The 25,497-nt window shown below is 43.6% G+C and overlaps 4 protein-coding genes across 6 annotated transcripts in view; 2 read left to right on the top strand and 2 right to left on the bottom strand.

The window, feature by feature from the left end:
• LOC124328849 (high affinity cAMP-specific and IBMX-insensitive 3',5'-cyclic phosphodiesterase 8A-like) overlaps positions 1-3,999 on the top strand; it is a 35,851-nt gene extending 31,852 nt beyond the window's left edge. For all 3 annotated transcript variants that reach the window (XM_046787661.1, XM_046787662.1, XM_046787660.1), the window contains exons 15-19: positions 494-621; positions 1,046-1,194; positions 1,469-1,624; positions 2,014-2,143; positions 2,745-3,999. In XM_046787661.1, the coding sequence (XP_046643617.1) occupies positions 494-621; positions 1,046-1,194; positions 1,469-1,624; positions 2,014-2,143; positions 2,745-2,941 (760 nt within the window). In that variant the 3' untranslated portion in view covers positions 2,942-3,999. The remainder of the gene's footprint in view (positions 1-493; positions 622-1,045; positions 1,195-1,468; positions 1,625-2,013; positions 2,144-2,744) is intronic.
• A 1,093-nt stretch (positions 4,000-5,092) lies between these two features.
• Positions 5,093-6,376, bottom strand: LOC124328850 (diphthine methyltransferase-like). Its single transcript, XM_046787663.1, has 2 exons — positions 5,688-6,376; positions 5,093-5,624 (listed from the first exon to the last, which is right to left on the bottom strand). The coding sequence occupies exons 1-2, from the start codon at positions 6,374-6,376 to the stop codon at positions 5,270-5,272; spliced, it is 1,044 nt and encodes a 347-aa protein (XP_046643619.1). The 3' UTR covers positions 5,093-5,269.
• Positions 6,149-7,109, bottom strand: LOC124328852 (cyclin-dependent kinase 2-associated protein 1-like). The gene is made up of 4 exons (XM_046787664.1): positions 6,966-7,109; positions 6,789-6,903; positions 6,591-6,647; positions 6,149-6,531 (listed from the first exon to the last, which is right to left on the bottom strand). The coding sequence occupies exons 2-4, from the start codon at positions 6,886-6,888 to the stop codon at positions 6,386-6,388; spliced, it is 303 nt and encodes a 100-aa protein (XP_046643620.1). The 5' UTR covers positions 6,889-6,903; positions 6,966-7,109; the 3' UTR covers positions 6,149-6,385.
• Positions 7,110-15,287: 8,178 nt separating this feature from the next.
• Positions 15,288-25,497, top strand: part of LOC124328376 (hemicentin-1-like) — a 29,714-nt gene continuing 19,504 nt past the window's right edge. The window contains exon 1 of the mRNA XM_046787131.1: positions 15,288-16,335. Within this exon, the coding sequence (XP_046643087.1) occupies positions 16,170-16,335 (166 nt within the window). The 5' untranslated portion in view covers positions 15,288-16,169. The remainder of the gene's footprint in view (positions 16,336-25,497) is intronic.

Here is a 25,497-nt window from a genome sequence, read left to right as displayed (position 1 = left end):
GTTCTTTCACGCCACCTGTCAGTCGCCTTTATAACGGTTGGATGTCTACTGTCTACCTGTCGCTTTTTGTCATTAAACAAGGATGTGAACGGAATGGCATTGGCTACCTGTCGATATGTTTTTTTTTTACAGTAGCGCTTGACAAGATTGATTTATTTGCACAGACGTCTTTTTTCCCAACCAATGGCTTATTAACTATTCTTTTATTTTGTTATCGTGATATTATGTCTGTTATGCCAACGGTTAGAGAAAGGGATTTGTGGTCGGAGACCTTTGAGTTGTGATTGCACAATACGTCTCTCATAAACTGCTCCACTTTTCAGTCTTGGGGATTCTTTTATTTCCCCCAAAGATAATAAAGATGGTGATGCAGTAAACCTTATAAAAATCCAATTGACTGTACTACATATGCATGTGACATTTGAAACGATGAATGCTTTGCTCAATAATCTAATTCGATCGGTTTTCCCTTTTTTCTTTGTAAAATGTCAAGTGGTTTCCTCTGCAACTCTGGGAGCGAGCTGGCCATTTTGTACAACGACCTGAGCGTCCTCGAGTCGCATCACGCGGCGTTGGCATTTAAACTGACGTGCGCCGATGACAGAGTCAACATTTTCAAAGGTACGTGTGCATAGAAAGTACGTAGGAATACCGGTGTCTGTATAAGTAAAAAAAGAGAAAGCGAAAAAAAAAGGACGAATGATAGAAAATGCACACACGCCATTGCCTTAACGTTTCGGCGACAGAATAAGAATAAATAACACCTATACACTGTGTATGTACGTATAATGGAGAATTTTTCACACGATGCCAGACGGCGATTGTTTGACGGCGGCAGTTTTCTTGCCCCCGTCGAGGTGGTTCAAATCGTCGTGACCAATCGACCTCCGCTCAAAAAATAAAAATAACTTTACGCTTTTTTATTTCCATCGAAGCCTTTTTTATTTTCAAAATAACAATAATCATAATCAATAAACGTAATGTATGCAAACGCTAAACAATATAAAAATGATATAAATGTTTACGTGAATTCTTGACGTTGAAGGATTGGACCGAGAGAACTACAAAGTCATTCGGCAGAGTATCATCGACATGGTGCTGGCCACCGAGATGACCAAACACTTTGAGCACCTCACCAAATTCATCAACATCTTCGCCAAGCCGTTCCTCCGCCAAGACGAGGAACAGTACGAGGTATATGTGCATGCATTTATAAATACAGTAGAGACTATAGACCGGACTACAACACGAAGAATCGCCATGTATAAGAGTCTCGGTGGAAAGCAAACGAAGATCTCAGTTGCCACATCAAAGGGCCTGTCAGGTGCCAGCCTGTCGGCCGACGGGGCACTGGGGGGATTTGGTCGGGACTAGAAGCTATTACATAATCGGGTGATGTCATCTGGCTTTTTTCTTAATATTCTTCTTCCCTTTTTTCTTTCTCTCTTTCCCGTGAATCGTGACTCAGCCACCCGAAATCGATTACACCAGTCTCAACACTCAGGAGAACATCATCCTAGTCAAGCGTATGCTAATCAAATGCGCCGACGTCTCCAATCCGACACGACCTCTCAACATGTGCATCGAGTGGGCGCGCCGCATCGCTGAGGAATACTTTAACCAGGTGAGAGAGAAACAGAGAAAAGAGCGCACAAGGGCTTAAAAACCTGTAGACATACGGATCTTGCGCGCCCGTGTCGTGTGGTTGTTGTTGTTGTATGGCTAATATAACAATACGCGGGCCGCCGAGCGAAGCTGAGTTCATGCCTTTGTCACGACTGACCATCCTGTCCAGGATATCGTAAAAGCGGACGGAGGTGGGTGAAGGTAATTGCCAGCGTCGACTGTTTGGCGTCGCCGCATCTCATTAGCGATTCACCAGCTCGTAAACAATAAACTAGATGTCATCATCGCTAAGAATAAATCGACGCGGATAAATGATGAGCTTTATTTGGGCTGACGACGATATAATAACTTGGGAAAAATGTTCGTTATTCTCTCCTGTGTCATCAGACGGCCGAGGAGAAAGCGAAAGGACTGCCAGTCGTGATGCCCCAGTTCGACCGTCAGACGTGCTCCATCCCGAAATCGCAAATTGGATTCACCGACTACTTTGTCAGCGACATGTTCGACGCCTGGGACGGTAAGGTTCTCTCTGCTCCGATTGAATTACAAAAGCCATTTGCCGTTTTTAGTCGAGTTTGTCTATATAGTAGTCGAGTTGGCTGCCTTGTTCTTCTATTCTTTTAAAACCTTTTTCCTTTTCCCCAATCTTTTTCTCGTGCATCCTCTCCCGCTTCTCTTTTTGCATTTCCTTGTTCGCCGCCGTTTGGCCCGCCAAACACATAACACTGGCCACGCCTTTCGGCATTCTTGCAGCAGGCCTCTTCTTTGCTTAACCAGCGGTTCTTTTTTCTTGCACGTCTAGCCTCTTTCTTATTCATTTGCTCGGTTCAATCGAGTTGGCGCTGTTGCAAGAAAGATGTTTGCCGGGGCTTTGAAGCCTGGTAGGAAAAACCCCGGCAACTCGGCCTCTTCATGTCCGTCTTTCGCCACCGCCAAGTCATTTCCATTTTGAAACCATCTCTGTGTGTTCTTTTTCTTTCTTTCTTTTCTCTGGCCTCTCTCTACTATCAAGTTCCAGTGGGCGAGGACTCTTGGCTTATTGTGGGCTCATATAAGAGCAGTCTGAGTTGGAGGAGACGCGCATTTTTCTGACGTTCCATCTATTATTATTTGCGCAGCTTACGCCGAGGTGCCCGAACTGCTGCAACACATGAAGCGGAACTATCAATTCTGGAAGGAGCAGGAGATCATGGGCGTCACAGGCCTACCGCCCGAGCACATCATTCCGCTGACGCCCACCGAGCTGGTGCGCAAGATTGAATTCGAGGCGCTGGCCGAGTGCAAGGAAACTGTCGAACCTGCCGAAGACAAATAGACCCCACGGCACCAAATTTCACATATAAATTATCATTCAGGGAAGAAAGAAAAAGAAAAAGAAAAAGTGAAAGGAAAGAAATAACCTGCCCGCCCGCCATCTTCCCTTTTCCTGTTTTTTTTTTTTTTTTTTTAAATAATAACCACCGACGCCGTCATTTCTCGTGATCGATTCGTCCGCGCCGTGCAGCGGACAATCGGGTCACCGTTTCCACTTTTCTCGTTTTTTTTTTCTAATTCCCTTCGACCGGATTCTCTGATTTTGTTGGGTTTGCATTGTTGGTGGCTTCTTCCTTTTCCCCCTCACCGTTGCCACAACAACAACGGGCACCGGAACATCCGCCGCCGGAAAGAATAGGAGGATTCCGGACGGACTGATCAACCTTGCAACGGGAAAGCCAAGGAACGTGAAAGTGACACGCGCTTTCAATAGAAGGAAGCGGAGCCCAAAACTGACGTCAGAATTAGAAACACGCCAACACCAGCGCGGACACTGATGAAGCTAGGCGAATAAAGGAAATGAAACACCGTCGCTTCTCTCTCTATACTCTTTCCTTCTTCTCCTTTCGTTTGACGGATGACTCCATGTATTATTATCACCCACTCTGATCTTCCCCTATATGCTGCTGCCGAATGCCTAGCCCCCCACCCCCCATTCGATATATATCGTGCGTCACAAGAAAAAGAGAGAGAGAGAGGGAATACTAAAAAGGACTATTATTATTACTTACTCGTCTGTTTAACATGATGTACTGATGAAGATGATGAATCAAATTTTCTATTTTTGTGACCATTTTGTCGCGTCGTATTTCCTCCCAGAAACGTGCAACCCTATTTCATCCATTGCAATTCCAAAATAAAATTCAATTTAAAAAGTAAAAATGGGGGAAAAAAATGATCCAATGAACATGCGAAAAAAATTGTCGATGTAGAATGCCCCCCCCCTAGCAAACCCACCCAGCCTCTTCTTGAATTTCCGCACCTCTCATCAGTTGCTGCTGTTACTCTTGGCAACACATCCGGCGTCGTTGTCAAGACAACCACCACCCCCCTAGATATCCAAATGAAAAAAAAAAACCAAGTATGAATGCGATGTCCATCTATATACCAGTATACCTAAATGCTATAGGCCTACGTGAAAAAATCATTCGTTCGAGATTGCCAAAATGTATACAAACCGATCTTTTCTCTCTGCCTGTCTCTCCAAACAAAAATCTTATATATACATAAATATATAAATATATATATTTAGTTATCAATCATTATCATGATATATTCAAAATGACTATTATTACAGGAAAATATTCGAAAGTGTCGTGCATATAATTTCGTGTCCCCCTATCGTGTAGTAAATACACGGGCAGAGAAAAGAAGAGAAAACAACACCGACACACACAAAAATGAAAGACAAAATACCCAAATACGCTTATTCGCCTTGATGTTTTTTCCCTCCTCCCTGCCCATCAGTCCCCCCCAAAAAAATGTTTGTGTCCGTTTCTCTTTCCATTTATCCGTCGTCTTCTTTCCCCCCCCCCCCCATGTCCTCTTTTTCTTCTTCTAGACTGTGTGTATATGTGTGTGTGTAAAACGTGAAACGAGCGCGATCGTACGTGAAATATGGAGCCGGGAGACTCTTCCAAGACGAAATGCCTGCATCGACGCTGCCAAACTCTCCCATCAAGGCAAAAGAAGATGGGCCACCGGCCAATTCCGAAATGAACCATCTCCTTCTTTTTATATTTCCCCCGTCGCTTCTTCTCCCTTTTTTCTTTCTTTCACCTCCACTCACTCGATCCTCACTCCGTCATCAGCCAGCCAAACGTAATCGTGGTATTGGAGGAAGAGGATGGCACTGGCACACTCTTGTCGGAAGTAAAACAGCTCGTTAAATCGATTCGCGAAATAAGAAGTTGGACGGTCTTTACATCCCCAACTTTCGTCTACTTTTTCTACATTTCTCTCTCTACCTTCGATCCGTCGACGTAACACACACACCCACACATTTAAAAAAATATTAGAAAACAATTTTTATGTTCAATTCAAAAGTATTGATCTTTATATATCTGTGTCTTGTTTAAAAACTGTGGTATCGTAATATCGTATGATTGTATAGCGAAGCTGGACAAAAACTAAACAAAACAACAAATTGGAAGAGTTTTGCGTTACTTTCTTTAATCCATTTCGGCATTTCGCTCCGCACATACAGTACATTTTGTCGATTGTTAAATCGAACCGCTGTCGAACGTTTCTGACAAAATAATAAGAAGGAAAACGATAAATGTTAAGGAGGGTGAAAGATCAGCGTCGGTCGTCCATAATCTAATTGCGTCTAGGGTAGCCAAGACCAGACGTGAAGAGAGTGATCGTAAAAGGAGCACGAAGCAATCGTCCGCCGTCCAGTAGATGGTGACAATAGTCTTGCCCAATCACAACCGTAAGCCAGGCTTGAATGCTCTCGATATGAGGCGACAATCTTGGGATCGAACGACAGCGGATTCGCGTCCTTTTCCAAGGAAGGGCGGCAGCAATCAATCAGATGGAAACCGTTGTGCATCGTAGCCGCTAAAAGGTGGCGAGCGCTACCGGGTTCCCACTTGAGCTTCCATACACCCCCTCCAAGGTTTGTTTCGCTCATCCAGCTTTTCATGTGACGCTTGTCCCATAGCAACAGTCTCTCGTCATAACTACCGAGGAAAAAAGAGAAAAGGTTGAACATCAATAGTAATTACATCATCTCACCTGTATACCTGCCAGTAGCCAAGATGTTGCTGTCGACAGGTGATGTTTCGATACTCGTCACCCCCATCTGGTGAGCTTTCTTGTTGGCCAACACCGGGCTGGTCGTGTCACGAAGATCCCATAGACGGAAGCAACTATCATCGCCGCCGGAATAGATGAGCTGGTCAGAGTGGCGATCGAATGAGGCAACCCACGCTTCATAATCGTGGGCCTTCCAGTTACTGATCGGTTCCGATCCTTCAACGCTGACATTCAGACACGACACTTCACCTTTAGAGTCGCTGACGGCAATCTTGTAACCTTCGTACCAATCGCACGACAAAGCTAAACGGCCTGCACCACCATCACCAATGTTTTGCACGTGCTGCTGCTTGATTGAAATGTCGGAATCGAAACTGTATAGGACGATTTGGCCGATCGAATTGGCAACGGCCAAAGATATTTGATTGTGGGATTTTTTACGGCACCATTTCACGTCGAGGATGCCGGGAGTGTCAACTAGTTGAATAGGAGTCAAATCAATGTTTTCGGGATCGACGGAATGGAGACTGAGACGACCGACGCGAGCCGCTTCACTTTCACACAATTGATAGGTGCCACAGATGGCTATAGAAAGATAAGGTTCAAAAGGACAGAATTCTACACAGTCAGCATAGAGCCGTGTGTCCCAGGACTCAAGTTTTCTTATGTTTTCCATTTTGGTTGTCTACTGTCTAGCACTCCTCTCGGTTTCCAATAAACACTCTCTAACTAGGATGCGAGCATGAACAATTCCTCTCTTCAAGCGTTCTGCACTGCTCTTGCTTCCAGCATAAGTAGGACGGATATCTTTTCCCATGTCCTCAATTACAGCTGCAATCAAAAAGTCAAATGAATCAATAAAAATATGTATAATGTAGAGTAATGTATACCAAGAAGTTGTGCATATTTGGATTGTGGCACTTGCTGTTGATTCTGCAGAGCACCACCTGAAAAATGAAATATGTGTAATTTTTATAAAGAAAAAAGTTTCCGTCTCTCGCTGTGAAAATCTCCCCCCAAAAAACCAAGATCCAGCTCAATTCTGTTTCATGAGACATAATAATTTTAAAACTGTAGTAGTGTAGTACTTGAGGAGTTTGAATCAGGATCAGGAACGACGAAAGAAATGCCCCCTCCGTTGATGTGAGACAATGGTGTATCTAGACATGCCTGGACATCGTCATCCATTATACTCTGTTCAAACTATAATTGTAAAATTTTGTTAAAAATTGAAATTACGGACCAAACAATAAAGACTGTCATACAAACTCTGATGAATTTTCACAATTTTTTGTCTATGTTCTCCTTAACAAGAGTCGAGAACGAAATGTCAAAACGTGAAATTATTGAAATGTTGATGCCGAGTTCACACTACAGACGCTTCTTGCGTAGTTTCTCTTTAGTAAATACCCGGGATGCATGCAACGCTGTTTGCACGAAAATAAAACATCATTCAAATTTGCAAAATGCTTAAATACCTAATCGCGCAACGAAAAAAAAATTGGTGAAAACAAGATTTGATTAAAATGAATGACAATTAAATTAAATGAAAACATCTGGATGTTTTGATGGCACTGTATCTTGTGTTGTGAAAGCCACTGCTCACAGATGGCAGACGCCGTTCTGTGTTGCGCGTTCATTACAGCTTTACAGGGTTGTTGCCACTTCTCTAGATAAAACAGAAGGAAGACCTCCAGGGATTCTCGTTTTAAAGAATTAAAGCAAGTGTGTGTCTAACGAAAACATTGTGACTCGATCTCACATCGAATCGTAAAACGGTGTGGTCCAATTAAGGTGCAGCGCGCATGCAATGAATTACGGGGGTGTATCCAGTTTAGACACTACCGGACACTACTACCTTCCTTTTGGCTTATTTGCATACATTTTATCATTTAACAACTTCAATTAATTTTATCCTGCATGTTAATTACATTTAAGTACGAAGACGAAGCTTCCATCCGCCATTCTCCTCCTACTCGCATCAATTTGCATATAATAAATAAAAAGGTTATTAACAAATGCATAAAATGGCAATCAAGTCTGTTAGATACGGTGAGTGGAGTCGCTTGCTGGTGCGGAATAGAATCACGAGACTTGTATGATAATGCAACCGTCCACGCTGAAAATAGAGTAGTCAACTTTCAATGAGAAAAAATATACTTGACGTTTGATACAACACCACACCACTCACAGATGGCGATCACGTACTCCTCTGGTGCAGAAGTGAACGTGGCCGATAGAAAAACGTGACGAGCAGAAATCCTTCCTCGCAGCGCAGTGTTGAAATGCGTTATTTCGGAGCAATCAATCATGTGCTCAGCATGCGAATTCACGGAAAGGAAATGAAGAGGAAGAAAAATCATCGGAAACGCGACGAGTGTATAGTAATTGGCAAAAACAAGTTGGCGGCTTTTTGGCTCAGCGCAGCGCAAATTGGGAGAAAAGTCAAAGATAAAAATAAAAAAAAGGATCTAGGATTTCCTGGAATTATTGCTCGAGTTATTGAGAGAGCAATTGCGGACTGCACTCGAGCAAAGCAGATTGACAGCAACCGGAAATGCATGTTCTCATTGAGTCACCGTCGCTGCTGCTGCTGTGAATACAAGTGTATCGGAGATGAATAACGAAGAAGCCATCAGCGGAGAGGAACGTCCCACCGAAATAAATAATACAAAAAGGGGGAAGTTGTTAGTGATTTCCTTCCCACATTTTATGTGTGACTTATTTATTTCGCTTTTTATCCAGCTGCTAACAACTACAAAACGCACGGTGCTTCCGACAGTCGTCGGTGCGAAGCGAAATTGATGGTAAACTACCGTAGAGACGCAGAGTATATGTACATCTGTTTGTGCACCGTGCTGCAGCTTAGCGTCTGTAATGATCCAACAATGTGATGCACAATAACGTCTCCAGGGAATCCGCATGAAAACAAAACATGCACTGTGCATATAGCCAGACTAGCAGTCTCAGCACTATCGCGATAATATAGTGGTGCCGCTGGTATTCAGATGTTATAAGCAGCAGAATCTCACCCAGAATTATATAGATCAAGACGTGGAACATTCGAATCAGAATCAAGCAGCTAGTGATTTGCGAGTACTGCGAACCAACTGAACGGTGTGCCAGCAAAGCAACGAATGAAAAGTATTACTAAAAAGAGAGAGCGGATCGATGCGTTTGAACATGAATCCGTCCATGTATGTGAGCAATTACTATATATAGACCCTGGTAAAGTATGGGTCTACACTTCAAATAAACGTTTTTAATTCAAATGATGAATTTTGGTAATATTGAACGGAACCAATGTGTGTCTATGTCTAGACACAGGTCAACAAAAACCTTGAGAACCTGCGATGAAGCCTCGTCTCATTGACCGGGAAAAAGTAGGACATGTTATCTCCGACTTTGATGTATCGCAAAGATGATGGCTATATTTGTTTAGTTCTGGTTGGCCTTTGTGCGTCATATACAAACTACGTTCATATTTCAACCGACCACAATAGCGTATCTACAGGCAAGAGAATGATGTTCACAAAGAACCTCGCAGAGAACAAAGTCTATTCTTTGTTGTAGCCGCATTTACATTAACGGTCCATCAGCCTCAATTGGAGAATAACCATTTTAATCCATCTTCCTTTGGCGCCCAGCAAATGATGGAAAAGTGTTTTTCTCGTTTGAAAACCACGACCTTTTTCGTAATATACTTTTGTCAGTTATTTGAGTACTTTTAGAAAATTATTTCTAGCGGATATGATACAGCCCATATTATTATTTCACTTTTGAATTCCGGGGTTTGTGTTCATTAACTGAAATTCATCCACGAGTATATGGAAGAGGCGCAGTCAAATCATTCAATTCCTTACGGCCAAGTTTCTCGTCTGGATGAAACTTTATTCACACAAGTGTTTGTCTGCCGCGGTATTCCGACGGAAGGAGCAATAAGGGTACGGAGAGATTGATGATGAGAACGTAGATAGATAGATATATATAAAGACTTTATAGATAGCAATATACGTATAGAATGCTGGCAGTCTATAAGTAGTGTTTTAGGAATTTCGGTTGGTATGGAGACCAAAGATATAAGGAGAAATAATATCACAATAAAGAACCGAGACCGTCTGTGTGTACATGTACTATATAGATGCTCTCGTCAGGGGTTGGTACAAGAACTTGAGAAGGAAAGACCGATATAGAGAATAACATGTGATGGAAGGATATTCTGCTGATTGTTTTACTTTGACGTAAACTCTGTATGCATAAACACACTTTAACTGCCTAGGGTCAACGAGCAACTTGCAAGCGCGGGTGTAATACCGTACAGAAAATGGGGACCAAGTGTGTCCTACTCCAAGGATTAAACTATATGTAAAAGTTGCAAAACGCTGGGCGAGGCCCGGCTAAAACCCTAGTGTTTTAGTGTATATACGTCGCCGAGGGTAACGGCCTGATGCATCCATGTCTATATGTTATCAATATGAAACCCCACAAGTTGCAGAATTCAATCTGTGCCGTCGCCGTCCCCCGGCCAGCACTCTCTCGGCCGGTTCGTCTTTGACAACTCTTCCATGCATAGATATACACTCTAGACTACATGTACAGCATATATAGAGAGAGCGGGATCATTACACGCCACGGAAGTGTCTTTACACGCTCTCTATAATCAACCAGCAGGCCGGCACTGCCGCCGGCCTCATTACGTTATACGACGACCAAAAGTTGCTGCTGCTGCTGTGGTATGGGGGGGGGGGGCTGCAGGATTTCCAGCAGCAGCTCCCGTTCACTCCATAGAGTTTGCTCGTTCTATATATGCGCTGCTTTGTGCTGGGTATTAGACAGTTTGGTGGCGTGTGTAAAACGATGTGTTGGTCGGGACGGGCCGGGATATATGGCATGTGGCCTGATGACATTTATAGTATATGTAAGGATCGTCCTGTGACGATGCGCCAGCTTGAATGATGATCCGTCGGTCGTCTTGGGCGATGCCCCGGCGCTGGACGAAAGGCCGGGGCGGGCCGGGGGGTCGCGGTTTCTCTTGGGTTCGTTCGTATTTTTATTTAATTTTTGGTTTTGGTTTCCAGACCCGCACCAGCCGGCCCGCTCTCTCTCTCCTCTTGAGTCTCAATGTTTGTACAGGCTACACTCTACAGCCATTGCTCAAGCCATTGCTCTGGTTCTTATACGCTCTGCTCTGCGTGAAATTGGGCTGGCGTTGTGTGTCCTAGTTGTTAGACTTTGCGCGCTGCACACACAAAAGACGACCAGTCGAGCTGAATGAATGTGTCTAGCTGCGAAATATAAAGAAAAAAGGAGAAAAGAATAGCCCCCCGCGCCTATACTCTCGACGCAGCTGTCAGAAGTTGGCCATTCTATTTTTTTTTCTCTAGTGGCGGAAATCCAAGAAAAAGGACAAACACACACACAAACAGCTTATAGCACTCATAATACTTGAGCCTGGCTGTATTGGATTATTTCTTGTATATAAGAAGAAAGACGCTCTCGGGTGCTGCTCGTCTGTTGCTGCCATGCTCCTATGGGCAGCAGCAATCCACGGGCTGGAGTGTGTGTGTCTATAGTATACATCATATAAACTAATAATAATAATAGATCCTATACTAGGCTCTGCTGAGGAGACTATATGGCGTGCCGGGCCTGCCCGGCGCAGCAGTTCATTTAGTACACTGTGTCTACAGTATACAAACACTCGGGCATGAGAAAAGTCGGGTCAATCTTTGATGACTCCATAACTTTTGCCGCCGCCGTTCTCTCGTCATGTGTGTGTCGGAGACAGAAAAATGAAAGTGAAAAACAACAAAAACAAACAAAAAAGAGGCCCCAACACGAAAGAGAATAAGAGCTGCAAAGACATGGCGGATAGCGCGCAGCGGCAGTTGATAGAGTCAAGGAAGAAAGAAACGAGTTCACTTGTCGTCACCAGCAGTTGAGCCCATACGTCAGTGAACATGTTCAACTCTTTTAGATATATTATATAGTAACACTTCAAACTTTCAACAACGTTCTCTATGTCCTGGACTTTTTTGAAAAACGGCAATAGAATACATCAGATTTCATTCTGAATGGGAAACACGGGAGCTTTTCACTCGAGTGTCGTGATGTCATTATTCATTAAATATTCATCCAATCTGATGTTCGACAATTTGTTTTTAATCACAACACACCTTGGGGATTGATTTCCGAGCTATAAGTAATAGAGGCACGGGACATGTCTTGGGACATGTACTGAACTTGGTGTTTGAACCTCCTCTTGCAGTAGGACACGTGTGCGGATCAGTCGTGCATGATTCTAATCAAATGGGCGTGATGCAGCCTTCCCTTTTGATTCGATGCGCGGCGACAACTAGAGTCCGTCGACCGGGACTTTATCCCGGCCGTATATCCTATACGGAATTGGAGACGTACTGTATATTCCAGTCTGCACTTTTCACTCTTTGTATTAGCTGTCGAGAGAGTCGGATGATGCATAATAGTGGCAATTTAGGAACTCTCTCTCGTAGCTCTCTATAGTTTGTTGATACTTCGTGAATGAGACGGATATGGTCAACAAACTCGAACGCGTGCAACCAAAATCATTTCTCTACATCTCGCCTTTTCCTCCCAACAAAAATATCGATAAATAAAAATTTAGAAAAGCATAAGGAAAGAGGGAATCAGCTGGTATATGTATTTACTCTTTTGAGAGGATTCTTAATCATTTTGATCGAATGTAGTAGGAAGGAAAACATGTGCTGCCTTCGGGGTCAGTAAATACATCGGAGAAAAAAAAATTTATTATTCGGCGTCCATTCAGACGTTATTATTCAACTCGCACAGAACGGAATTCCGTACCCAGCGTCCTGCTAGAAGAAAAAAATAATAATATTCAACCAATATAGTAGGTTGGGTGTGTTTGTGAATCTATAATCCGATCGATTGCACGTGCCGACTTATGACACACACAGCACACATATCCAAAAAAAAAAAGCGAAAGGTTCCTTATAGGATCTCTCATTTTTATTTAGGTATATATTTATTTAATAGCACTTTTTACCACTTTGCGCTGGCTATATCTTCGCCCACGAGATAACACATATAAGTGGATGATGGCCTACTACTCTAATGTTACAAACACGATGTGTGCAGTGCAACTTCGAGGGCGTTCACGCTGCCGTACATTCGGCGGAATTGAAAGCAGCAACACTCACACAGCGCACTGGTGATCAGCTGTAGCCCTACTATAGTCGTCACGTGTAGTCATGGCGATGCGCATCAACATATATAGCTTTGGCAACTCTAAATATTTTGACAGTCTCTCTCTACTGTGTACACACATATAAATATGTCAATATTATAAACGCAGCAGACAAGCAGGGGAAGGAAGTCAACATCAGAATCTGATTTCTTTCCTATTTCTTTTTTCGCCATGTTGCTGGCTGTGCTGGCAAGTGACAACACATAAAAAACAAGTTTGCCATTTTCCTTAGCTTTCCTCCCGGCTTCTGTAGCTGCTTGATGCCTGTCTTGGGAATCCACGGGCCCCGCAAATTGGCGAAACTCAGATGCGGATCTAAAGGAAAAAAATTGTTTTCACAAGAAAACATTGGAAACTCTATCGAATTACGAGCAAAAGTGAATCCCTGTCTAGTCGGCATCGCGGGATCTCGCGGTAAATGGATAGACAGCCAGTGTACTCTACTAATATGGACAATCCGCCGTATAAACATGGATACTATATATTACATTCAGTGTTGGTAGTCGTAGTAGTAGTAGTGCGGTACATTTAATCACTGGGTCGTTTTCCAGTTGCGGGGGTCTTGTATATGTACATATAACTGCCGGGATTGAAAGTGGCCATTTGAGGCTTTCAGGGAACGTGACGTGAAGCCTATTTGAAAGACTCCAGCAGCGGGTAACAAGAGATAGAGAAGAAAAAAGTGCAGTTCAGTAGCAGCAGCAGCAGTCGGTGTGGCGAATCAATTCCGTGAAACCGTGGAGAGTGCAGAAGAGAGAGAAAGGGACTGTACGGAAACGTTTGGCTTTTAATAAAAAAGATTTCTTTTCGGTGAAAAAAGCTCGGCGAGACGCCACATCATATTGGATGTATACACAAGAGAGGAGCAACATCAAAATTCCAACCGACAGCTTCATCAATACTATAACGGCCTCTCTCTTTACATATAGAATAATAAGACTATACACAGCACATCTATATGCCACTTGCCCACTCACTGCTGCTGGGCTGCGGCTGTGTCCTTGTGCGTTCAGAACGGCCGCGGATATGTGATGTGATCTCTGGGAAAAAAAGAAATTTACATGCCGAATGGGGCGATCACATATATATATATCTCTTTGCACCCTCTTTTAAACCTACCACCCACTCTCGATGGCTCTTTTTTGTCTAGTTCGTTTATTCTCCGAATTTTCAGAATTGAGCTAGTGAAACTTTTTTCCTTTTTCTTTTCTTGTACGAGAGAAGTTTCACGGCATATGCGCCCGGGTGAAATAATAACTCGACTGTCTATATATTAGATATTATTCCTGCATATTTTTGAATGATATTTAGCCCAAGTATATACTGTGCTGTGCTGGCTTCTGTGCCGGGGCTGTATATTGTTTTGTTTCAATTCGGGCCAAATGTGTATTTGAATATGAGCGGGCGAGGAATGATGGGAATAAAAACACAGAATTTCGAAACGGGAAAAGGAGGAAATAAGAAAAGGAGAGAAGAAATGTCATTATTTAGATTTCGATCGTCTGCACAGTCGTCGCTCTCTGCTGCGCACCTTACGTTATATAGTATCTAGCCTAAATCTTTTGGTGTTCAGCGCAAAGTCGAATTAACTTTTGTGAGCCGTCAACTCCTCTGTAATACTGGGCTGTGTGTAGCCGATTATTAATTGCTTTTGTGTTACAACATCCGTAATCTGTGCGTCTATGTGCAATTATAGCATCGCACATTAATATCGGACTGGCGGTAAATATAATTACACGCTTCGGCTGATACTATGTGGCCGATCTAGTTATCAATGATAGTATTGGGTATTATGATGCGAGTCCGCCACGCACTAACGTGTGCCAACAGATGCGCAACTATACCCCGCAGCAGTTTGTGACCGAGAGCCAGCGGATTGTCCGATTTGTAATGCGGAAAACGGACGATATAAGTAGCTGGACGACGGAAGTCGTATGTAATATACACACAGGGTACCACCCCTCAACGTGACGTTCAACACCCTTTTCGTTCCGTATATAGCTACCGACGTCAGAATAATCAAGGATCGACGTGAAGAATGGAAGCAGCTCTACTGCTGGTGGTTGTCAAATGTCTTCTGCGAAAAGCGATCCCGCTTCTTCGCGGGATCAAGGAGCAGAGGAGAGAGATATACAGAAACGCCACAGCGCTCAATGCATCTAAGCATAGAGTTATAATATGGACGGGATCGTCTAGCGGAGAGAGACGCCGGGACCGGGGACGACGGGAAAGAGTCCAAGTGCGCAGGTACCGAAAAGGCCTATCACGCACGAAACTCTTGAGCTAGCAGCGCTAGAGCTGTGTGGCTATAAGCACTCGTTGCACTCGCGCTCTTTTCTCTCTGTCACTTTCTGCATCTCTGACTCGTCTCGTTTGCCCTCCGTCTCCCTCCCGAGCGCTATAGAAACCTGCTGGGCGCAAATTGCGTCGAATCGGCACATAGTTAGTGGCAGCCAAAAACTGATTCTACCAGAGTATATACATCCATCATCCCGCCCGTCTCGGTTTACCAGCGAGTGCTAGCTCCTCTTCGTATCCAACCAGTCTACAGTTTCATTAGTTCAATTTCCTTTCGTCTGTGTGTGTTGACATTTGTTGCCAAGCTATAAGTGACCGACCCTCAACATTTTCTCCGGCCATCTTCTCTGCTGGCCTCTCTTCCTCCGCCCGCGCTTGTTTTCTTAGTAGATTTCGGGGCAAAAGAACTATCGCCAAGTGAATGTCTTATTTTCTGGTCTTCTCTACTTTTCCGCACTATCGTTTGTTGTGTTTAATCTGAGAAACGGTGGAGTTGCCGGGGTGAAACGTTTGTATAGTTGCCCCGACTGCCGCTGATCATTTCAACGGTTTCTATCTTTTTAACCGTCAAGTGCTGGACTCGGGAGTGGTGCGTCAGAAAATACACATACGTTTTCGAGAGGGGAAAAAGCTTTTCTCTGGCCTCAAAACTTTTTGTTTGTTTGTTCGGTTTTTTTTTTATTACGTTGGTTTTTTTTTTCGTTTTCTTTTCTATTTCCCGTTTGACTATTGTGCAGAGTTTAATCGACCGTTTCCAGCGAAGAAGAACGAGTGTGTATTCCATCCATTTTAGTGCCGTGTGCATGTGTATAGACTGCCGTTGCGCATCGCGGATATACAGGACAGCAGCGGAGCAGGCCGTGAGCGGGTCGGGTTCGTCCGTCCCCAGAGAAGACGGGAAAACGTATCATCATCGTTGGAAATAATGCTGCAAATTCGGGAGTCTCGTGTTCACTTGGTCGATTCGCTCACCAGCACGACAGGACAGTCGCCGGTGAAAATCGTACAGAGTGATCCGCTGCCGATAACTACCATCCCGATGTCGCTGGCACGAATATCTTTTTTCGCCGTTGTTTTCCTGACTCTGTCCGGTGAGTCAAAATCTATAAAAAGAGACAAAAAAATGTTAAAAGTATCTAACATCTTTTTAGCTTCTGTCTGTCTGTTGTTTTTTTTTTTTTGCTTTCTTTGTTACCCCCTCTTATTACGACTTCCGAGTACTCTTTCTGGCCGTTCCCATGGACTTCCATCCGGCCCACGCGTTCCCCTTTTATTATTTGATTTGATTTGGTTGGTTCCGGCCACAATTTGTATCGGGAGATGATTACGCGAATCATTTCCCGTAAAGGAGAAAAACTGGTCCATGCCTACGTATTAAAAAAAAGTATACACACACCCGCTTATTGAGTACAGTGTACACCCACCCGAATGTGTATAGTAGTATAGGATATATTTATAAGTATATAGTTCCGTATAAAGAAAATCGCATCCGCACGGTATTGGCTTTCCTATATACGTACGGGTGGAGTCTGGAGTGCCGGTTCGGTTGAGTAGGCGCCGGCGGGTAATTCATCATTGTATCCTCCTCCAAACAGGATACACTAGTCTAATTAGGGTGAAGCTGGAAAAAAGAAAAAAGAAAAACTAGGGAGAGAAAGAAGAAGAACATCCAAGAGCCACAGAAACAAAAGCACAAAGAAATAGCGAGGAACTTGTGCACTAGCTGGCTGGCTGGCTGCTATTATATATACCCTACTACTACTACTACTACTGCTACTACTACTCATGATAGCTATAAAGAGACAGGCGTATATATAACCACACACACACACATATTATATGCTCGAGATCTCTACTCTCTGTAACATTTTGACGATGAGACTTATTGAGTACATTCCCCTCTTCTCCCCGTATATATACACACACAGAGTGCTTGGCTTGTTACAGAAACAATCCGAAATTCCACGCAATAATTGTATATCTTTGATCTTCTCCCTCTATTCTTTTCTCTTTCGCTTTTTCTTTACATTTCCAACCCAATGAGAAATGGCCGCTCCTCCTGCTGCTGCTCCTGCCTTCATTATTTAAAAAAGGGGAAGAAAAAGTTTTGCTTTTTGATCTATTCCTTTTATGTAGGCCTATATGTGTGGTTCCTTATAAGCCAACTTATATAGACATCCGGGAGGAAAGCGATCGCTTCCTGCGAGTAGGAGGTGGCTTCTTCTTCTTTATTATTATTTTTTTTTTTTGAAGTGGAAATAGAAAACAGAATAAATAGGTTTCCATCCGCTGGCTGGCGGCGGCGGCGGCCACTGCACGCGGGATCTTGACTGACAAGTCAATCAGGTGTATAGGTTAAACACAAGCGCTCGATGGCTCGATCCTGCGGCCCTTTATGCCGTGTGGGTGTCTGTTCAAACTGATTGTTTGCTCGCCTTCGTTTGTCTAGACAAACACATTCGAGACGAGAGCCCAACGATTTGGATTTGCTGCGAGAAAGCATTACACGCACAAACAGCCCGGCCTAGCTATACGTTATATAATCATTTATATAGGTAATTCAGACATTCGTATAGCAAGCACTTTACGGCAACGGAGATTATCCATTAAACGCGCTTTTATGCGCAGCTTTGATAATATAAAAACAACGACATTTCACTATGTATAAACGTTTTTGTTTGGGGTTGTTTTAACAATTTTCAAGCATGAAATCGATAGTTTTCGGTGTTTCACGCTGAAAGATGTGTCAGCTGACAGCGCCAGCCAGTCCCGTCATCAACAAAACATGTTTACGTGATGTGTCTTGAGCTTTTTTTTTTTTTTCGTTTTCTTTTTTTTTGGGGGGGATGAAATGCCGAGTTCAAACGTGTCGAACCTCATCCACTAGACCCCCAAACCGTTGCCGCATGAATAATCGTTCGCGAAAATTGGCGGTTGATCTTATTATTATTTCCTCGCTCAAAGTGATGTAGGATGAGAGAGAGAAAAAGAGAGTGACGACGACGACGATGCCTAATCACCGCCCCATCTAATTCCACGTCGAAAAAAAATCCTTTCAACTACGAAGTTCATCGAGTTTCTGGCTGTTTTTATGGCGGCCGATCAAGGAAGAAAGAGCCGAGAGAGAGCTGAGAGAGACAAATAAATTTTGGATGCACTCCCACCAACAAAAGAGAAGGGAAAATAAATAAAAATAAAAGACGATGGCGAATGCGCAGCAACATAAACATGCAAACACCATCGCACATAACAGTCAATGCTGATGCCAAAATTATACGAGCCCATTTGAAATCTTTCGGAAATCGGAAGATGACGAGAACATTTGGAAGAAAAAGAAACAAAAAAAAAAAAAAGAACGACAAAAATTTCATTTTTCCCTCCTCTTTTCGACTGTATTCGTCCTATATATACATCTACAGACTCTACACACAACTACAAGCGTGACGTGTAATTGCCAAGAGCAATCCATCACGGGAAAGATGCGGCTGGTTGGCCTTTGGCAATGAGTCCTAACCGGGACTGCAGAAGTGATTGGGAGCCATCGGCGGAGGATTTCGCGATTCTCTCGTCTATCATTTTCAAATTGCTCAGCTGCATCATCATCGTGCATGCTGCTGAGCGCATCGATTTCATGTTGATTTAGATGTGTATAGTCTGTGGGCATGATGACGCATGTCTCCTCCTTGGCGTGTATATAGTATCTCTCTTCAGCTTTGTTTCTCAACAGTTATTCCCCAGCAGCATTGTTGCATTTTCGCCAGCGCTGGATCGCGCGATTTATATGTACGGCGGCCATAACAAATGAATAGGCGGAGAAAGGAAAAGAAATAAGCCAGGATTTTTTGGCGTTTGGTTTTTGCGTTCGTCGGTTCCTGTTTTTCTGGTCGTTGCCGCCATCCTGCACAGACACAGAGCACAAAAGGAGCGTGAGAGGAGAAGACAAACAAAACAAAAAAAAGAATAAACGACCGGTCTTAAATAACTGGCGTATAGGAATCGACTCGGTCGGTTTCTGCTTTTGCCAGGAAGTGCGCGACTATTGCGCCATTCTTTTCTCTGCTGCTGCTGGGCTGTGTATGTGCGAACCGGGCCCATGCAGCCTATAGTACTTCACACAACTCTTCATGACAGACAGGCCACTTGATCATTTTATTCAGCACATATAGCGTTCGTTCCATATATTCCATAAAATGTGCAACATCAAAACTATGCCCGTTCAAAAATGTGTAGACCTACATAATAATACAGACGAAGAAACAGCAGGGCCTCGCTGATGCATGCCGACTCGCTCGACCGGGGCGGGTGGCAAATATATTCAAGCGGAGAAGAAACCATAAATATGAGCAGAACGGCCGTGGCTAGATGTATGCTGGTGATACCTTCTAGTATATATCTAGATAGTATTATTATTACAAAGTTTAGACGGAGCGACATACATAGTGTCTGCTGGTGGATATAGCGGAGAATATGTGTGTGTGGGTGGGGATTGTCGCTGGCGGTTTCTATGCGACAATATGATGCATGATATGCAATTGCGAAAGAAATTCCGCCGGATGATATAAGTGACAAGCGTCAGAGAGTCCACCAGAATGAATGACACACAATTGCCCGCAGCTGTTGGACCGGACGGTGCTTGTATATATATTGATATCCTTCCTTCCTCTCGAGGTATGTAATAACAACTGAACTTATTGCCAACGCGGCCGTCCGCGAATAAGAGAGAGAGAGAGAAGAAAAAAGACAAATAGCGGTGCAATTTGAAAGGCGACGGAAATTGGAAGAAAGCGGATAGAATTAAGGAAATAAGGGCGGCGATTTAGCGCAGCCCATCAAACCGCACGAGCGTAACAGTTTAGACGTATTTAAAAGATGAATGATAATTTCCAGTCGCTGTCTCTTGAAACGAAGCTTACACAACACACATCGCAGGACAATATCTAGCTGCTCCGAATCGTATTGATCGTGTTGCATTTTATAATTTCCTTTTGTATTTAAGCCCACCCATATTGTCTGTTCTTTGATCTCTTTCTCCCTCCATTACTTTTTTCTTTTTCCCTTTTGACCAATTTGAGATCCTTGTGAATGCGATTGATAAATACGTCTGATGGAAAATTGCGCAGCACTTCATCCGTCGCTTCCAAATAGACTTCTCCATCCTTCTCCTTCATTCATGCAAAAGGAGAAAAAACTGTCCGCCGAAATCCTCACCAATCCGCCCGGCTCCGCATTGAATATTAGTTGCGTCGAAAATTCTGTTGAAGTAATAATAACAAAAAAGCTTTCAAAACACGCAGATTCATTTCCTATGAAATTCGGTTGTACGTTGAACACGAATGCGCTCTATATCCTATGCATAATTTCCCTTCGATTTATGGTTTAACGTTCAATTAAACCATACAAGCTTATTATACAGCAGTAACGAGGAAGTATACATACATCTTTAATGTCCGTTAAATGAAATGAATTCAATTTGTCGGAGCCCTGATGTAATTTTCTAGTCCTTTTCATTGAATTCTCTTCTCAGTAAAAACGTGTGTCACCACGGCATTCAGATCAAGGATATAGGGCTCTATAATATGCACTGCTACACTCAGATGGTTGGTATACGATACGGATCAAGCTACATATAACTTACACTTAAATCTCATAAAATGGTCACCGAGCAAGACTGCATGGCTGCGGTGTATTTCGTTATGTTTGCAAATTAGTCGCCGGGTCTTATAAATGGTTTCGGGCACTTTATAAGACTGGAATATGTATAAGAGTTTGGACATGTGGACTGTATATATAGTTACTCTCCGGCCATCACGGTGAACAACCGGCCACTGCTGTGTGTGCTATGCGCAGCTATATCCACTACAGCTGCTAGCCATGGCCAGTCAAGTCGACTCGTCTCTTTTGACTCTTTGATGTGGCGTTTGTGTTTCGTTCTCTTGACTCTCAGACTCTTGTGCTAATCCCACGAGGGCAGAGCGGAACTGTGCCAGAGAGGAAGGAGCTGGACGAAATGAAAAGGGATGAGAGAGAGAGAGAGAGAAAGAGAGAGTCTCGGAGAATGTTGCATGGCTCTGCTGGATTGTATATAAAAACACATCAAGGGCTTTGTATAATATCGTCAAAAAGCCAAGGTTTTCCCCGAGATGCTCCTCTCGCCTCAACTTCTGATTGTCTCACCAACTGTGCCCCCCCTCCCTCTTTGCTGCACTCTTCCGGAAATACAGTTTGTGTGTGGCTGCTGCCACACTGCATATGCTGCTGCGCTATGCTACTACACAACAATCATATAATATATATATCACGCAACAAAAGAAAGTTTGATTTCAGTCCAGAGGCGAGTGGGTGTGGGTGGGTGTGTGAGGATAGGCAAACAAAGACAGAGTGTAGTAGCTCTTGTGTATACACACAGCACAGAATATGGACGTTTTATTGCCGAGAAACGAGCCAACCCAACAAAACAAAAGGTCCAGCGACGTCGATCTATATATGGCGCCAACATGCAGCAACTTGTATTACAGTTGCCAGTTACAAAACGCTGCCAATTTGGAATTTGGTGTCTTTTCAGATATTATACGAGCGGAAAAGCAGAGCGCAGCTATATATGTGCTCGACACAATCGTCGATTGATATACAACACTGGAAAGTTTTCCGACGACATGCGGGAGAGATTTCATGTTTCAAATTTTAATTTATGGTTTCCATCAGCAATGCGCAATAGCTGCGGCGCTGATTTGCAGTGGACATGCCAGTTAGCCATTTTGACGTGACCCCGGTGACGTCGGTCGGACGGTTCCCATCAAGCCACTATAGCTTGGCCGGGCACGGCAGTATATTCTTTGACAATTACCGGCCGTCTTGCGTTTTTGTTTCCACTCGCCTCCGCCCTTCTTCCGCTGCTGTGAGCTTTAACTCAATTCGCCCTCAAAGTTGAGAGCTGGACGAGAAAGTTGATCTTTTCTTTCTTTGCTGATGGCTGACGGCATTGCGGATGCAAGACCCGGGGTCCAGCAATAATTTGACACGTCCGTCTTGTGCAGTCGAGTTATCAGCCGCCGTAATGGCGAATAGACATGTCCGATTCCGTGAAAGTGCAGCACGCAGAGCAGTCGGAAGTTTGGGGGCAGGAGGACATTGCTGCTGCTGGGGGGCAAATTATGCCGACCCCAAAGTTGATGGACGCTAAAAAAGAAGAGCACATCCGCTACCAATGATTGGCCAGCACGTTTGCCTCCTTATTGATGCTCTTTGTCGAGTTTGAAACTGCAGCGCTGCTGGCAACTCGCCACTTTTCGTTAGTTCGACTTTGCAAATGGCCAATGTTTTCCTTTTTTCCGCTGGGCATCGTTTCGACCATTTGTTTCTCTCTTTCTCTGACTCTCCCAATCGCCCAAACTGTGTTGCAACAGTTTGATATTCAGCTGCATATCAGAGTTCATTTCGACGAAAAACCGCGAAAAACGGTTGACTTTTTATTCATTGGTATCGATACATCGTCGTCGACGGATAGCGTTGGCTGCTGTGCTCATTCGAAGCGATATGCACCTCACACTCGTGAATAAGATGAATCAAGCAACTTTTATCCACGATACACACCAAGTACTACTAGAGAGCGATCGTCCAGGTGACTGAGCATTGCCCAGAGTGGGGCATGGCCACTACGACGAGAAAAGCTCGAAGAAATAACTTTTTCCAGGTTGCGAAGCAATTATTTGTGTCGCAACCTATACATATCCATAACTTAGATCGTCATTCATTAGTTCGTGAGTCCGGTGGCGCGGACTTACGGTGAAAAATGCGCTTTCCTAATACATCGTCCCCCTGTGCTCGCAGCGCAGATATCTCTTTGAACTTTATATTACATTTTGATGTCCATCGCTTGCCCAGCAGCTGCTTCTCCCCTACTCTTCAATCAATAACTTTTGCCTATGCGTTTCCGTCCAATATCAACTAGAATTAAAAAGAAGAATACTATACCTAGACCTTGAGACTTTCGTCACGGCACCTTCAAACTTTTTCTAATAAGTCGTAATAAGTTTCAATGAGGGGATAATGTGGACAGATAATTATAATATCGGCGAGTGATAAGGTGAAAAAGCCATTTGCCTTTGGGTACGTGATCTCAAACTCGTGAACGAATCTAAGAAGCGCTGGAAGAAATCGATTTACCAAATTGCGGGGTAAAGCTGTTCATTTCAAATTAAGGACCGTCGTATTATAGTTCACTATATCCACCAGGGGATCGGCATTCGAGAGTGGGTGTTCCCCCTTGGGTCCAGCTGCCGGACTGGGCGATCCCTCTCAGAGCGGTGACAACTTCCTTCGCTATATTCTTTCCGTTCGTCCAAAATCAAAGGTCAACTTCTCGGTATTCTCCTGCGGCGATGTAGAGCGGGACGAGTGTATAAGAGTCTCATAAATACCCCCAACATAAACACGTTGGAATGTTGCAAAATTCAAAAGTCTCCGTCTGTTCGTTGCATCATCAAATCATGTCTGTGGCTTGGACGATCGAAGGACCTCTAAGGTTTACGTCGGAAACATCAGCGGGTTAGTCTGTGTGTGCCCCGCCCTTATACTGTTACGACGATCCAATATTTATACAACGAATGTTAAGGACATGAACCCGATTTCAATAGATGGTCTTACCAATTTGCAATGACGTCGTGTGTATAAATATAAAAGAGGCGGTGGGGAGGGGATGCACAATAAGCCAATTGTTCCCGTCCATTAGTCTCCAAGCCCAATCCCAAGAAAGGCAAGCCTCTCTCACAAAGACTCGACAGCAGTTCAGTCCTCTCTGCTGCCTAGACGTTCGGCAGTTCACTTTAGGGCGCGGCCACCAAGAAAGAGACACACGCACACGTTGGCCTGGCCTGTTGAGCTATTATTATATACATATATTGATCTCTCTCGTCGCTGTATAAACTTGACTGGCTGATAGGCGGTGTTATATTTCTTTTATATCTAAAGACTATATAAGAGCTATCAAATCACCGGGGGTGCATTATTATAGGCAGCTTTAATTAATGACTAGGTCCGCTATCCGATGGAGGGAAATAACAAGGCGATGGAGGAAATTTTTTTGGTTTTACAATCTAGAAACAATCAATTAGAAGAAGGAGCTGTTATTGACAAGGGCGTTCCGTCCAACATCCAGCAGCACCTATATCAAATTGATTGTTTTTTTTTCAGCATCTCTGTAGGTTTAGTACTCATGACCCTTTTGATTTGGGCCGTTGAAATCTGGCCCAACATAAGTGTACCATAAGAGAAAAGTTTAACTTTCGACTTCGACTTATAGATAAAAGCGACTAACAATAGGACTCTATCATCGGCAAATGGGCAAATATGCATAGTCAACGGCAGAGACTAGCAGCCTGCTGAAAAATGAAAGCAGAATAAGTCAAGTACCGTTGATCCAGCCGGAAGAAGAATAGAAAAAAAAGGGAGCATCAAAGCTACATAAAAGAACTTGCTATAGGCGTGATATTATAAGCCTCCGGTTCTATCTCGAAGACTGTAAAGGTATCAAACGCTTTTGCTGGCGCTTTCGGTTGCCATATACACTATGTATATGTGCTCACGGACGCGCGAATGAGCTATAGAGCTGTAGCTTGTTTAACTATTTCATCCAAACGCCTAACTGAACTTCGTCACACGAAAGAGGTGGAAAAGGCGCTACAGGGAGAAGCCGAAGAAATCTAAATGATGCTGCACTGCACTGTGGTGAAAATCAAAAATTGAATTGCGTTACTCTTTCATAAAGATTCCGGGTCTTTCTTTGAATCAGTTTCTTTATTGATTCGCTGCTGAGAGAAGTTGATCGAGTTTCTGCTGCAGCCTCGCGGCGTACTCCATCAATAGATCGTCTAAGAGAACGACCCCGAGTCTCGAAAATTAAAACTGGCTGCTGGATGCCTAAAATTTGATCACGTTTTCCTGGAGCTGGAGATTGCATGGGCTTCAGGGGATAGTCGGCTCACGTGGCGACCAGCCTTATTTCATTTTGCCTGCTCCGACCTGCTCTACGTAGGCTACTGACTCTATAGCAGGTGTATAGATTATAGGCCATTTTGTAGTTGATAATAGGCTTATACCTCGCTACAGATAATGTCACAATATATATGCTATTAGACTATTGATTGAGTTAATAGATGTGTACAAAGGTAAATAGACGAGGATGCAGTAAAGGCTTATTACAGTCGGCCACATAAGGATATAAAGAGTTGGATATCTGAGAAGTTTATTCCATCAAC

This window comes from Daphnia pulicaria, chromosome 3 (assembly GCF_021234035.1).
Source record: "Daphnia pulicaria isolate SC F1-1A chromosome 3, SC_F0-13Bv2, whole genome shotgun sequence".
In the NCBI taxonomy this organism is placed as follows: Eukaryota; Metazoa; Arthropoda; class Branchiopoda; order Diplostraca; family Daphniidae; genus Daphnia; species Daphnia pulicaria.
The sequence above is the reverse complement of the archived record's forward strand: the minus strand, read 5'-3'. Positions and strand labels throughout refer to the sequence as shown.

What these genes read in the sequence shown, in the direction of transcription:
- LOC124328850 (XM_046787663.1), bottom strand. Translation starts at nt 6,376, where the DNA reads ATGGAAAACATAAGAAAACTTGAGTCCTGGGACACACGGCTCTATGCT. An exon ending in AACATCTTGGCTACTGGCAG is followed by an intron (nt 5,625 to 5,687) that starts GTATACAGGTGA and finishes TTTCCTCGGTAG; the next exon opens with TTATGACGAGAGACTGTTGC.
- LOC124328852 (XM_046787664.1), bottom strand. Translation starts at nt 6,888, where the DNA reads ATGGATGACGATGTCCAGGCATGTCTAGATACACCATTGTCTCACATC. An exon ending in TCCTGATTCAAACTCCTCAA is followed by an intron (nt 6,648 to 6,788) that starts GTACTACACTAC and finishes TTCATTTTTCAG; the next exon opens with GTGGTGCTCTGCAGAATCAA. An exon ending in CAAATATGCACAACTTCTTG is followed by an intron (nt 6,532 to 6,590) that starts GTATACATTACT and finishes TTTTGATTGCAG; the next exon opens with CTGTAATTGAGGACATGGGA.